This window comes from Hemicordylus capensis, chromosome 5, assembly GCF_027244095.1.
Source record: "Hemicordylus capensis ecotype Gifberg chromosome 5, rHemCap1.1.pri, whole genome shotgun sequence".
NCBI lineage: Eukaryota > Metazoa > Chordata > Lepidosauria > Squamata > Cordylidae > Hemicordylus > Hemicordylus capensis.
This window is the reverse complement of record NC_069661.1, coordinates 194,266,047-194,281,759: the sequence shown is the minus strand read 5'-3', so window position 1 is coordinate 194,281,759 and position 15,713 is coordinate 194,266,047. Positions and strand designations below refer to the sequence as shown.

The window sequence follows — 15,713 nt, the reverse complement described above, 5'->3', positions numbered from 1 at the left end:
TTATTTAAAATGCTCAGTGTATGGCTTTGTTGAAAGGCAGGGGTTTTATTGTATAATATTCTGGACTACAGACATCCACATTTTGCTTCTAGTACACACTTCTTCCAATTAACATACAGGGCCAGACATATGGGCAACCTTCCATACCTTACCCTGATAAAACTTTTTTGTATACACAGAATCACCATGGCACTACTACATTCCCTGTCACTTTAGGCTCAGGCTCTATAGTAGCAGTGGTAGCAGTTGCAGCAACAAAAGAAGAAGAAATAGGATAATTTAAGAGGACACAAATTTTGTGGCTTCAGTTGCACATAAGGCTTCCCTTTTCCGAGAATAAGAGCTCAAATGCTCTGAAGCCATTCTGCCAGATACCTGGGGGAAAGGAGCCCATTCTTCAAAATATGTACAATGTATGGGAGAGAGGCCAGGCCATAGGTGGTGAAGTGAGGTTAGGTGGTTGACTCAGGTGGTGAATTACTGGAGTGCCAGCCAGATGCTGTTCCCCCTACACACACCACTGCCATCAGATTTATGAGTTATATGATAATAAGATTTATACTGGTACCCTAGTCTTCCAGTCTGAGATGCCTCCTGGCCATTCTAAAGAACACCTTGTTTTATTAAAGACTACTGCCTATTTACACACTAGGATGCTCAACATCTCTTTGGCCTCCCACTCCTTTCTCTTACATGTCTAGCAGCAATCACCTTGTCCTTCCAGTATCACCAGGTGAAAGATTGATTAATTACAATTTTAGAGCAGACTACCTTCCACATAGGAAAGGAGCTGAACTGAAGCAGCACACATCATCAGAAGCTCTTTCTGTGAATGGAAGGAGAAGTGTGCTCAGTGAGCACTGCTCACACAAGAAGTCTTTCTGCAAATGAAAAGAGTCCTTCCATGAACACAACTCTTCTTCCATTCACAGAAGAAAGGTGTGCTGATGATGGAACACTACACTGCCAAAGATTGGGATCCAACTCAAGGTACTGAAAGACAGGATCAGATACTCTCTAACGTATGGCAGAGAGACTAACCAGTCCCAATAGTTCACCAAACAGGAAGAGCAGTCTCAAGACTACGTGAATTACAGAACTACTGTTACAAGCCACCATCTGTGACACATGATACTTTTGCATCCCAAGCCAAAAAATCCACATGTATGGACATACAAATCTTGGGGAAAGTTGGAAAAAATAATATTAATTACCTGTCTTCTTTATACTTTACTCCTCAAATTCAAAGTTTCAGGACTTTGCTGTATCATCCCGCTGACTCCCATGTATCTGGTATATGTCCAAGGTATTGGCTATTTTTCATGGTGTTTTATCTCAAACTGTGCCTAAAACCTTAGAATGATGGTTCACAGAGTAAGAAACATATGATTCACAAAGGAAGCATAGCTGCTCCATGTCTGACTTAGTGCTCTGCTTCTCAACTGCTTCCTCAGCTGTATGTGATGGGAAGACAGGTCAAGGTTTCTCCTGGAACCCTCCCAGAAAGTGTCATAAAAGCAATTCCCACAGAACAAGCCTATATCGTATTTCCCAGTAAAGTGTATATTTAAGTGAAAGACTAAAACCTCTCTTATATTTACCCAGGATCTGTATGACTGCAAGTACTGCAAATTCATATGCCTTGATGCAGCAAACTGGGTTGTATCATGGAGACAGCAATTTTTTTCTCCTATACCTGGCATATAAGGGCATCAAGCCTTCAACAGGCAGTCCTATATTTAAATTCTCATGTATACAAGCTAGTACCATACAACAGATCTTTTCTCAAGGCACTTAAGTCATTTTGCCCCTTATTTACTAATGATATTTAACTGTCTTTCATCTTTGTAATTTTTCCATTAGCATCTTTCCCTGATAGTTCCTCATCGAAGAGACAACTTATTTTCTGTGCAAGAGAATAATAAATGCCTCCTTAAAAATGAGGAATATATTTAGCAAAAGGTTCTAAGGCTGTTAATGCATGTTTTGAGATAAAACACCATGAGGAATGGCAAATACCTGCTCCATCAATTATTATTCATCCCAAGGCAGTGCAATTATTTTCAAAGCCACACATTCCTTTAAAATCCAATAAAGCAATTTTTGCTTTAATGAATTTACCCACTCAGCAGTATGTAATGTAGCCAACCATTTTATATTCTAGATTCAGCCTGAAACTTGTTTCTAGGTGACTAAAACTCTCTCTCTCTCTCTCTCTCTTAGATGCACAGTCATAACACCTGTGTGATGTTATACAGAATCCCAGAATTTATTGTGTATGTGTATATCGCCAACACTGTGCATGGTGCTTTGAAATTTATGGCAGAACAGGCAAAATCAAACAAAAAATTGAACAAATAAAGGGATTCCAATGTCTATAAACCAACATAAGAGAGAAAAGAGAGGAATGGCAGACAAATGGATGCTGTGGGTAACAGAATAGCAGTATGCAAAATTTCAATTAAAACCATATAAGCTTAGTTACAATAGAGTATGGAACCAAAGACCATTTAGTCTTTGCAGTCTAACCCCATGCATGCCATGATATGCCTCAATCCAGAGGCAGATGCACTGACATTAAAATAGCTTCAGAGAGCCACATTTATTTTTCTGTGCAAAATTCAATGAAATAAGTTGTGCAATTATTATTATTTTCTTTTACTAAGATATTTATCCTGTGAGCCAACTGATCCACTTAGCAGGTTTAAATGCTGACAGTATTTTATGTATTTGTACAAAAGATGTTATTGTAATATCAGTTAATTTTGCGCATCTGATCCCGATTAAACTATTGTGACAACGTTTTCATTTATCTGTGGCAAGGAAATAATTGAAAAGACAATGTTTTAGCAATTAGATACAGATGTGATTAAGGGTATAACTTCAAAAGGAAACAAACTGCAAGCTGCAAACATTGCTTGCTAAAGAAACTGGGTTCAGGGGACCCTGAATAAGAGTGGCAAGACTGAAAAGGCCTGGGTTAGGAGAGTCGATTGAAGAGGGAGACTTGTCTTCTGCTCCAGGGATCAAAAGGAGCTTAGATGTGAAAGTGACAGATATGAATTAAAGAAAGCTCTTCAAAGAAATAGATTAACATCACAGCATTTTGTTTGCAGCCATAAACAGTGAGTTATGTACTCTCCTCAGTAACCTGTGGTTTATTTGATTCAGTCATCACGGTCTGTAAAATCGATATGATTATACCAGACATAGAACTGATGGCTTTCTTTTTTATTTTTGGGCATATAAGAGTTTGCTTATTTCTTCAGTGATAAGAGGTTGCTCATACTTGCTGTGTTTCCTACTCGTGGGAGAGGGAGAGGGAGAGGGAGAGGGAAAGGGAAAGAATTCCCATCCATGTCTAAACATGGATGGAGGAGAGCTGGTCTTGTGGTAGCAAGCATGATTTGTCCCCTTAGCTAAGCAGGGTCTGCCCTGGTTGCATATGAATGGGAACCCTAAGATATTCCCCTCAGGGGATGGAGCTGCTCTGGGAAGAGCGGAAGGTTTCAAGTTCCCTCCCTGGCTTCTCCAAGATAGGGCTGAGAGAGATGCCTCCCCTCAACCTTGGAGAAGCCACTGCCAGTCTGTGAAGACAATACTGGACTAGATAGACCAATGGTCTGATCCAATATATGGCAGCTTCCTAAGTTCCTAAACATATAGCAAATTGGAAATGGGATCCATCTTGCTTTCCTGCCAAAGCTACCGTTTTGTTACATTGTGAAAAGGTAAAATTTTATAATGTTTTCCTCATTAACAAGAGGTTTGAATACAGATATGCTACCATCCCACCCACCCACACCCAACCTACTCCATTAGTCTGGCATGGAATACACTCTGAGCAGGATTAACCTATGAGGGACCTGCCCAGACAGCCCAATCCCCTAATAATAATATTTTTAGCAGGCCTTTTATCTTGTCACAGCCTGCTCTTGTGTTATATGCCTGGCACAATAATAATCAAGCATGAGGCTATGGGAAACTACAATTATGTCCAAGTTCTGCAGGACACCAGCTTCCTGGAATTGAGAATATACCATTTCCATGTAGAGGCCTGGACCTGGGTGGGTCGTATTTATAGAAATTAATGAAAATGAATCACTATAAAAAGGAGCCTCTCATCCAGAAGTTAATATATGAATAAATTTGTGACATTTATGTCACATGTGATATTCATGTCAGAGGCAGCCCATTGAGCCTTTTCTGGGCAACTACAACACATCCAAGATGCTTAAAATGCTGGTGAGCATATCAAACAAGATTATTTTAAATTTAGGATTACACAGAACAGGTGCCTAAACCAATTACCTTTTTAGGGTTGGAACTACAATTGCCTTTGCGGTGCACATCGAAATTCTCTAGCCATCAATCAAACCTAGTCAGCTTAAGAGACAGAGTGCTTCCCTGACTCCTGGAATGAAATATAGGTCACAGAGACAAGTTCAGCACAAAATCTTTATATAATTAAGCCTGGTAACGTACTGAATGGTCAAAATCTTTCTATGATATTACAAGTCCAATTAGAGACTGACTATGGATCTGTTTGCTTCCTGAAGTAATTAGCTGCAGTTAAACCAGGAAAATGCTGGCACTGCAGGTGGACTCAAGCACCGTACATATCAGGAGACAGCCTGCTGCACTAAGTGTATCAATAATCTCTTCCGAAGTGTCTGGTCACAGACAAATCTAAATCTTCTAAATATTCCCTAAACTAGGATAACCAAAATTAAAAGGAAATTAAAATCTGCCCTCCAAGCAAATAATTTATAACCATTTAAAGGCAAATGTGGGAGCGAAGCAGAAATCAAGGAAACAAACAGAATGCCTATGTCAGTACAAATTCTGTAGCAGCAGGTCTGTAAAGATTAGAATTCAAGGAATGGAAAATGCACAAGTTGCAAAATGGGAAGCATCTGTCTTTCAATGACCATTTTATTTACTTCCCCGAGTCAGTCTTTTGATCATTTATCACTCTCTCAGTGTAAACTAACAATACGTTTATAAGTAACAATTTCATTTAAACAAATATAACAAGACAGCTTTTCACACTGCTTAAGAAAGCAGACTTCTTTCCTTTTTAAAAAAACTTCTTATATGTTGTTCAACAATTAGATATTAAATGCATGTAGTCAGTGCCAGAGAAACTTCAAAATGACACAATTCTCCTCTCACACTAGAAAGAGATGGAGGCTAGAGGCAGGCAAACGACAGGCAGCTTCTTTGGATTTTGTTGCCTGAAGCAACTGCTTCATATTTCTTCATGGAAAAGCTGACCCTGCTTGGAGTTAAATTCATTTTGTTGCTATATAAATATCTGCCCTCCACCTTTCTCTTTTTGTTTACAATTTCTTTTGGTAATAATTCAAAGTACTCCTGACATTGCTAGCCAGTTGGACTTTTAAAGCACAGTAGTAAGCTTCTCTGTGATTTTAGCCTTGTTGCTCCATTTTCTAAGAACTAGAGTCAGACCCCACATTTTCCTCTCCATTCGAAATTCTACAGAGCTCCCATCCTTAAACAAACAATCTACCAATCCTTAAACAAACAATCTACCACCAAATCTCATGGCATAGACTGTGCCTACCACATCTGCGGTTATATATGTTGCTGTTACATTTGTACTCTAGGTCTATTAAAAAATTCAAGTTGGGCTAGGAAAGGAAAAAAAGTTTTGCTGAGGTTAATTATTCCGCAAGAATGGCCATTTTAGTAGGTCTGAGAACATGGGGTACTGCAATCTTGCTTAAGCAAGATTATTGCTGGTCAATGCCTGGATGACCAGTTGACCAACAATTGCTGGTCAATTGTTGCTGGTCAATGCCTGGATGAGAGACTGCTTGGGAGTCCTATGCATACTGCCTTTCATGATGGAAGAATTCTTTCTATCAGGGGTAGGCAACCTTGGCTGTCCAGCTGTTGTTGAACTATAACTTCCATTGTGGCTGGGGATGATGGGAGTCACAGTTCAACAACAGCTGGAAAGCCAAGATTGCCTAGCCCTGCTTTATATTAACAGCATTTATATGAAACCCTCAAAAGTTTCACCCCCCAAAAGCATACAGCCATGTTAGACCACAACAGATTCCATAACAAAACTTACAACAATTTTGACAGCATAAAAATAGCAAATGTGCAAGTACAGAGGTAAGGACATAAATTATGGGCCAACAATGAAGACCCATTGCAACAAAACCGTCTTCAACACCAATTTATGGAAGGTGAACAGGGAAAAGACAAGGTGGGCCTCCCAAGGGAGTACCAGAGTCTGGTTGCCACAGCTGAGAAGGCTCCATGCAGCCACCAGCTTAGGACAGCAGCGGAATGCAGAGCAGTGCCTTTCCAGAAGAGCTTAAGGTGTAGGTAGGATCACGTAGAAACAGACATCCCAGTTTCCATAAAGCTGCCTTCTACAGAGTCAAAACATCAGTCCACTAAATCCAGTATTCTCACAAAAATTCTCTCTCACACACCCTACACAAATCATCTTTTGCTACCTGTGATAAATAAAACCATTTGCTAATTTCTGACATTTGCTTTAAAATTAATTTTTCTGCAAAACCTTAAGTCACTTGCACTGATTTTGTAAGACTGACACACTAAGCCAAAATCTGTGCAAATACACATATACTGTATTTTAATGCAACATCTTCTACAGTTATGTTTATTTAAGTTAGTAATGAAAACCCAAAATATGAGTTATTAAGAAGAAGCCTAACTGGATTTCCTTTTCAAGGCATAGCTGAAGCAGATGCAAAATGGAGTCAAGATTTATTCAGGATAACCCAAGTGCAAGATTATTTGAAAATAAGGCAAGCAATTGTTGGGAGACGTTAAAACTAACAGATGTTTAGAAAAATTATGACAGCTTTAACGTGCTAAAGAAAGCTATAACAATAAAAATAGAATTGTACGGCTAGATTGCATTAAAGCCATAGAGGGCGTAATGGTGTTTTTCTTGTGATATTAGTGTTGTAGTGGTATGAGTGCTGAAGTCCAGATTGTTGTTTAACTGTGAATTGCCCAAAGGCTACATGATTGAAGTGCCTAAAATCAGAGCCCTGGTAATGCAGAACAGGGCTAATGGCAAGATGAATAATTCCAGTTCTGAAACATTTAAAGAATTTTCTTCAAATCTCTATAAATGAATAAGACTTTGCGTGCCGGTACCATGCAAGGGCTGCTGGGAGAAGCATCCCATCGGCACGGCAGTTGTTTTTAAGTTAAGTTTTAAGCACAACAGGGCTTAACAGGGCTTAACAGGGTAGGACCTGTGTACCTCCTTTTAAAGGTACCCCTTGCTCCGCACCAAAACATTATGGCTGCAGGAGCCCAAATCATTTTTGGCACTTCTTGAAAGAGGCACCAAAATGATTCGGAAACACCTCTGCTCCCTTTTTCTGGTCTGCTGAGACCGCATCCTAGCAAGCTTCATAGTGCTCACGCCACCAGACTGTAGGCAAGGTGTCAGAACGTCTTCAGGGCAGCAGCCATAGGCCACAATCTTCAATGAGGCATGCAGGGCATGATCGTGCCTTCTGAGAATGGACTGCCCACCCTTGGCAGGGAAAGGGCATTTAAATCCCTTTAAATGGCATTCAAGCCCTTCTCCTGACAGCTGTTGCACCACTGCCCTCATAAGAGTCCAGCACCAAAACAGTCTCGTACAAGCACAATTTCTGGCAATGGGAGGGTGCAGCGGGGCACTGTTTTTCTAATTCTGGAAAGTGATCATTATGACTTCCTGGGAGATAATATGTATATGAGGGAGGGGAAAGGATCCTGGGGTCTGATACACTGTGACTAAGGATACTCTTGCAATGGCAGACCCTGGCAAAGCAGTCCAGGAACACCCAAGCACACTCCTGCTCCCGTATCGGTTTGCTGACCAGGGATTAGCCCTCTCATGAGTGGGCCAGTCCACTGAGGAGGGACAGAGGCTCAATACACTTCAGTCCTCTATTGAACTGTGCACTCATGAGATGCCATCCAAATCAAGGGGGACTCGTTTGTGTGGGGCCCCTCTTCTCTCTGGTAAAGAATAGAACTTGTACACCATGACCCCCTCCTGTCCAGGCAACCCTTTCATACTCCCATTCTATGTTTCTGGGCAGTGCTGAGTGGGCAGACTAGGGAAACTCTGGGACAGGGGATATATCTTTATTCTCATTCAAATTTCCTGGGTTTGGACCAGCATTGCAGCATATGCAAATTGGCCGCCATGGGGAATTGATGGAGAGGGGAGTCTCGATTATCAGTGATCCCAGGAAAGTAGTGTAACCATACCAGGCAAGAACTAACATGGATATGTGCAGACTGGCAAAGGAACTGCTTGGACTGTCTTACTGTGGCAGTTGCCAAGACAGGGAAAGGTATTTCTAGGGTACACCTCCCCACTGCTTGCTTCTGTTGAGCAACCAGGCTGGGCAGAAGCTGCCATCAGGCCCACATGCATGTCTCAATAGGCTATCACTCTCATGAGAGAGCAGTCCACTCAGCCTCTGTCATCATCACACAGGAAGAATCACTCCATTAAATTGAGGCAATACCGTTCCTGCTGGACGGTTCTTCTCATGAATGATGCCAGAGACTGCATGCATTTACCCAAGGGGAAGAAGCTGGAAACCCGCCCACCCTTCTCCATTTATGGTACAAAAATAGAGCAGACACATTCAAGAATTCCTGGGTGGGGCTGCCTTTTAAAGCCAGCACCAGGTATCACTGCCCTGCCATATGTTATCTTTGCAGCGATCTAATAAGGATATCACAGCGACTACATGTGCTTGTGAACATACTTCTTTATCAATATATTTTTGGTGAACAAACACATAGTGCCCATTGTGCCACCCCGTCCCCTTCTCTTCTGGTTGCCAGAGAAGGGAACAAGAGACACAGTCAAAAGTGGGCATCCCACAGTGTGACTTTTCCCTTTGACAGGCTTAGAAGCTCAGGATGGGACATGGCAGCATCCCTGTTGCCCAGCAACGGCTTGAAGAACATGGAAACGGGGGATGGGACAAGTGCTCGGAGAGGAGGCCAGCAAGAAGTGCGGCAGGCATGGAGCGGCCACATTCCTGGGCGGGTCTGGGCCACCCCTCTCTATGATTTCAGTTGCAGAAACAGCATGAAACCCCGGTTATGGTAGTGTCTGAAGGCTGTAATGCTGCTGCCTTCAAACCTCAGGTTGGAGCAGTGAAACTCACTACAAACTGAAGGTTCAAATGGAGTATGGCGAGGAAAACAGCAGTTTCACACATTCAGACATACATGAATTCCAACCACTGCCCCATTCAACTCCAGTTTGGCATTACGTGCAAATGGGGCCATAGAGGTTGATAAAATTATGCATGGTGTAGAAGAGATGGATAGAGAGAATTTTTTTCTCCCTCTTTCACAACACTAGAACCAAGGATCATCCTATGAAACTGCTTGTCAGGAAATGCAGGACCAACAACAGGAAGTGCTTTTTCGAACAGCTCACAATTAATCTATGGAATTCTCGGCCACCAACCTGGTTGGCTTTAGAAGGGACTTAGAAAAATGCATGGAGCACAAATTCATAGAAGGCCCCTATTAACTGGGAAAAGTGGCGCATTTCAAAGCAGTTATTCTCATTATATTTAGCAGAGGGAGAGCAACTGGCCCTTGAATATCAGAAACAAGGGAGCAACAGCAGGAAAGGGGGCACATCTTCATCACCTGCTTCTGGATCTTCCAGAGGAATCTGGTGGGCCACTGTGGGAAACAGGATTCTGGACTAGACAGGTCTTGGGCCTTATCCAGCAAGCTATTCTTATATTCTTAAGACATGAGCATACTGATCAGCCAAGGGCATACTGAGCATACTGATCAGCCATACAGATGGCAGCAGTCTTCAATGTGCAGAGCCCTTTATATATATATATATATATATATAAAAAAAATCCCATATTGGCTATTCAGAGGGGTGGCAGGATCTAGTCCCTCTTGCCCTCTCTTCTAAACAACGGATTGGAGAGATATGGCTGCTGCTTCTGCTTCTGCTTCTGAATGCGTAGCCCTGGCTGTTCTATACAGACTCTATTGGAACTGGGTTTAGGTTTCTCTTCCCTGGCACTTTTTTCAATTGCACAGAGAACAAGTAAATTTTGCTGTGATGATGATGATGATGATTAATTCAATTGTGATAAAGGCTGAGCGAGGACAACAAAAGCATATATTCTTTGAAAAAATACACTAACATATGTCCGTATTAAATCATTAATTTCCAATTTTATTATTTAAAGTGTTTACTGAATGACAGCTATTGTCTGAAGATCAGTAAAATACATCTACTGGACTCATCCCTATTGAATATCATGAAAAGATTAAACCAAATAGCCAGTATTTAGACAAGTGAACAACAGTGCAGCATTCACTCTCTCACTAATTATCAAGGACCCGTGGGAAGAGGGAAGAAATTGCCAGACTGATGAGACACAGATGGTCAGCAATGAAGTCTGGACAGGCAGATAGCATTTACTAAGTTCAGAGAGAGAATCTAAGGACTTAAACTCCAGCAAATCTCAGTGGTTTCAGTGTCAAGGTCAAAAGTTTTGACAAGGAGAAAAAATATATAATCTGTTAGAATTTGATGTCACAGTTCACATAATTCCTTTAGATGTCTACAAGAGTTGTAAGCCACATGAATGTTGAGCTTGCAGTAAAATCTTTTTTACAGAATAAACATGTGATTCCTATTCAAATCCTTATGTTAAAGCAAATACCAAGATGGACTTAAAGCAATCAAATCTGAAAGGCTAGTGAACAACTATAAGTAGATTCTAGATTGATATTATTATAATTATTAACCAATTGGGTCGATAATATTTCAGCTAAGAAAATGCAGCAGATAAGAGCAAACTGAGCCTGTGACAAGTGCCAAATCCTCTACATAATAACAGATGGTGCAAGCCCAAGACCAGGAGAGGAATTTGTAGATCACAACTGGAAGTTGAAACCAAGGAGTGGCTTTCATACACAGTGGCTGCACGTGCATATTACACATGTAGGTTCTTATTAAATAAAACACATGTGAGAGTTAGGAACATAGGAAGTTGCTATATACTGAGTCAGACCATAGGTCCATCTTGCTCAGTATTGTCTACCAGACTGGCAGCAGCTTCTCCAAGGTTTCAGGCAAGAATCTCTCTCAGCCCTATCATGGAGATGCCAGGGAGAGAACTTGGAACCTTCTGCTCTTCCTAGACCGGCTCCATCCCCCTAAGGGGAATATTTTACAGTGCTTGTACATCAAATTATTTTACAGTGCTTGCACATCAAGTCTCCCATTCATATACAACCACAAGACCAGCTCTCCTCTCTAGTTACAATATATGAACAACACATTTTAAATGCTCTTTTTCTTAAAAACAAAAAGACAACCCACTAGTTTAACTTTGGTTACCACATGATACACAAGAAAGTATATACCCTGTTTCCCCGAAAGTAAGACCTAGCAGTAATTTCTGATGTACCGCTAATTGCCCTAGTGCATTTTTTGGGGCTAAAATCAATATAAGACACTGTCTTATTTTCAGGGAAACACGGTAAGTACTGACGATGCATACAGATCTTCAGCAGGTGTGCCATCCTAATTTTGTTTATACCTCATGGTATAACTTAACTTTTGAAACAATAACTAACCCAACCATCCTGATGGTTACTTTTCCATAGTGATCTGCTGTCTTATGGAAGCTTATACATGAGGGTTTGTTGGTCACTGAATCCTTGCACTTCTCCCAAGCAGGCCCGTACCTCCCAGGAATAACTGAAGCCTACATATCCATGGCTAATTTGGATTTTCTCATCATCATCATTATTTATTTATTATTCTTAACCTGCTCTCTACTTGTCCACAGATTTGCTGTTAATATTAAAATGTTACGCCTTGCTTTGGGGAACCTGGTCAACATTCCAAGGACACTTTTGAAAACTTGACATCCTTAAACTTCAGAGAGACTTTTTAAAAAGCAGTGTTACCTGTCTGCATCCACAGTCACATCATGAACCCCTCTCTGAATGACATCTCGGGAGGCAGCTATGTCTGGTATTCGGTTCAAGCTTCTCGTATACAGGTTGAGCCCTCCATCTGTCATGTAACTGAAAATAAAAGTACACTGAATTATAAGAAAAAGCTACCATCTGGCGCTACTTATTTATACAGTACCATTTACAGAACTAAAGAGAGAGGTGGAGTTCTTGTTCTGCACAGTGCAAACGCTTTCCTAAAAAAACACTAAAGCAGAATTTTGCAAACTTTGTAAGAGAGTCTTAATAAAGGCTGGATGAGTCGTGACATGGGAGTTCCGTTAACAGAGTCTCACATTTAAAAAAAAATGCTAATAGCTGTTGTGTGTGAAGGCGAGAATAATAGCAGGATGATTGTTCTAAGTGAGGTGACTAGTTATTTGACAGGTCACTTGCCACAGCATAGTTCAACTCAGATATCCTGTTTTCCATGATGTGCAAATCCCAGTCATGCCACATATTTATGACATGCCAAAACATTCAAATGATCACTAATTTCCCCATACATGAAACTAGACATCTGAACTGGTCCTTTGAGAATCATAGACCTGAAGTCCTCACTTCACTGCAAGGGAAGACAGAACTCGCCCACCACATTGTATTAATGCTTCAAGGAGCGGAGAGAGCAGTGTTTCAACATTAGAGCATGCTCCACACTACTATCAATATGTGGTATGCTCTAATGTTAAAACACAAACAAGGGAATTGTAAAGATTTTAATATTTTCGTTAACTTTTGAAATATATATATTTTATAACAGTTCACTTTTGAAACAATACACATCAGATTTTCAACACAGTCACATAGGCTACACACTGCTTTTCCAGACCATTGTTTCATTACAAAAGGAGTGAACAATCATCAGTAAGCTCTTAAGAAAAATCAAAATGTCTCCTCACCCTCAACTTACTACATTATATCAATGTTAAGGCTCAACCAACTGCATTATTTGCAGGAAAATGCTCAAACTATAATTTTCTCTTCAAGGCAAAATGTCTCCTCTCTCTCCCAACTGTGATTGCCACCGTCATTTAGAGGGCTATAGCTGCACAAGTTTCATGGCCACCAAGTGGCTAGTGCCTATGACAACATAAAAGAACTTGGCCCCATTTGCTAGCGAGGCCACACCCCCTGCATCTGATATCAGACACAGGGGGTGTGGCGAGGGTGGTGGGGGCTGCTGGAGGCAGGCTGGACAGGGGCCACTGTTGCCCTCCGTACACCACCACTCTTTACATTTCCCTTCTCTAAAGCTTGAGTAGACATATATACTGCTGCTGTTTTAGGGGGGGCATACATGGGGAAAGCTGTTTTTTAGAAGAGGGAGGTGGTGAACAGAAAATGTACCAAAATCCTATGATATTTTCTTCTGCAGCAAACCCCACCAGTGTGTGGACAAGGTTTTATTTTAGCATTAACATTTACATCACATATATTTGTGTTTATTGTTATTTGGATTTGGCCTTACAGTAAATTCATTAATAATCTCCTTTAAACACGAGTTCAGTTATAAAGCTTTTGAATGGATACAGGTTCTCTCACAAAATTATGAATTCTGAAGTCAGCTCCGGAGGCCAGGTGTTGAATCTTGAGAGCATCTTCCTGCTGTAATCTGTAGCCAGGGCTTGATTCCTGAGAGCTTCTTCCTGCTGTAAGATGCTCCATTTACACAAGGGGAGGATTGATTTTTTTTTCCCCATCTCCCCTCCCTCTGAACCCCATGAAATGTGCTCCTAAGGGTCTCCCAACGCTCAGGAGCTAACTTGCAAGAAGCAGGAGTCAGGGGAGATTGCAGAAAATCTGCCCTTCACTCCTCACAAAAATGGAGCTTCATCCACAAATGGAAGAACCTCTTGGGGCTGATTCATTTCCATCCATACACTGAGCTCACTTTTAGAAATGATCCAGTGCCTGGCAACACTAGTGCTAGATATTTTAAGAGAGTAAAGCCACAAAATTCTTTTGTAAATGCATACTATGTGGAGCATTCTGCAAGTGGAAAAATCCTCCATTGAAGTCTGTTTTTGTAGAAAATCACTGAATAAAACAGAAAGGAAAAGCATAGCCCAGACTTCAGGGGATTTTAATTCTTATATGGGCAAATGCATTAGTAGAGAGGTTGAACGCATGAAACAGGCCTTTCTCATACTAATTCCTAATTATTACTGGATTCCCTTCCCATCCCCAAGTGTTTAAAGTAATTAAAGTGGGAATGGAAGAGCAAAGAGAGATAAGTCTTGACATGCCTGAATGAAGCATGATTTTTCAGTACTTATTATTCATTTTTTTCTTATTACAAAAACTCCAGAAACTGTACTTTAAATCATTCTGGCCAAGAGCACTGCTGCTCACTACTGTTTACCAAATCATTCTCATTACAGATGTCAAAAAAAGACAACTTAATTTATTCTCTAAGGTGATAAACTAATTAAGACATTTTTAGTCAAGCAATACAACAATTCTGTTAATCAGTATATGTCAGAAGAGAAATATTTAAAGGGAAAAAAGCAGTAGGCAGCCTGGAAGTGTTAAAAGTTTCACATTGCTTTGAATATTCTTACAGAAATCATTAAGCTGCATGTGGTCGCTTATATTTGGGTCGGGCAGAGTCAGGCTGTGGGATCTACTTCTATGTTTTTGAATGGTGGTTCAGAGACTGGGACCAGCCTAAAATGGCAGCTCAGGACAGCATGAAACAGAATTAGCTTATCTACCCCATGTGCTATAAATTGTGGTGACCTGCCTATACAAGTAGAAATCAATGGCTAAATGTTGAGCTAGAATAAGACACCTACACAGACTTTTATAATTCAGTCCTTTGTGTACAGAAGTAAACCCAAATTTATTCTGTTACCCCTTGATCCTTTGCATGTTTACACAGACTTCAACCCCATTTAATACAAATTTCAAGTCAATAAAAATCATATAGGATTTTTAGCAATTTAGCAACAATAACAAAGCCACACTTAATTCAATGTGACTTACCTCTTGGTAAGGATTTTTAGGAGTGCAGCCTTGGTTTCACAAATTGAGACTGAAATTGTCAAAATTCTGCTCCCTCACCCCCGGCTTTAAAAAATCTTCCAGGCTTTCAGATTTTAAATATTAAGTAGGCAGAAAAGCAGAATGATTTTTCTAACACAGAGAGAATGAGAAGCTGGACCTTACAACATTCCTTTTAATACAAGTTAAAACTTGGCTATTTGGTAAAGCTTTTGGGGTGGATCAAGTAGCTGAAGCTGACTTTGCTTTTGTGCTGGTTGGTGGCTGTTTGGGATGGTGCTATGATCAGGCAGCAGCGATCTAGGAAGATGCTGAAAGGCATCATCTCATACTGCACAGGAGATGGCAATGGTAAACCCCTCCTGTATCAATGACTCGACGGCACACTTTACTTTTATGATTGTTATTGCTGCAGCTATGTTCATTGTTGTTTTTCTTTAAAGCTGTTTTTATTACATACGTTTTAATTATTTTGAGTTAATCAATTTTTGATTGCAAACTCGGGTGGGTGGGGAGTGGGATAAGATCCTTTTAAATAATACTGATGCTCTATCTGCCTTTTATCTCCACATTAACATCAGAGGAGGATAATTTAGAATGGGGAAAGCGCATGAATGGAAACAAATACCCTCTCCTGGAGAACCACTTATGTCTTCAAAGCA

At 40.6% G+C, this 15,713-nt stretch overlaps 1 protein-coding gene across 18 annotated transcripts in view; it reads right to left on the bottom strand.

Moving 5' to 3' along the window:
• Nucleotides 1-15,713, bottom strand: part of NAV3 (neuron navigator 3) — an 840,967-nt gene that overhangs the window by 147,832 nt on the left and 677,422 nt on the right. For all 18 annotated transcript variants that reach the window (XM_053252192.1, XM_053252184.1, XM_053252193.1 and 15 more), the window contains one exon: nt 12,001-12,120. In XM_053252192.1, coding sequence (XP_053108167.1) covers nt 12,001-12,120 — 120 coding nt within the window. The remainder of the gene's footprint in view (nt 1-12,000; nt 12,121-15,713) is intronic.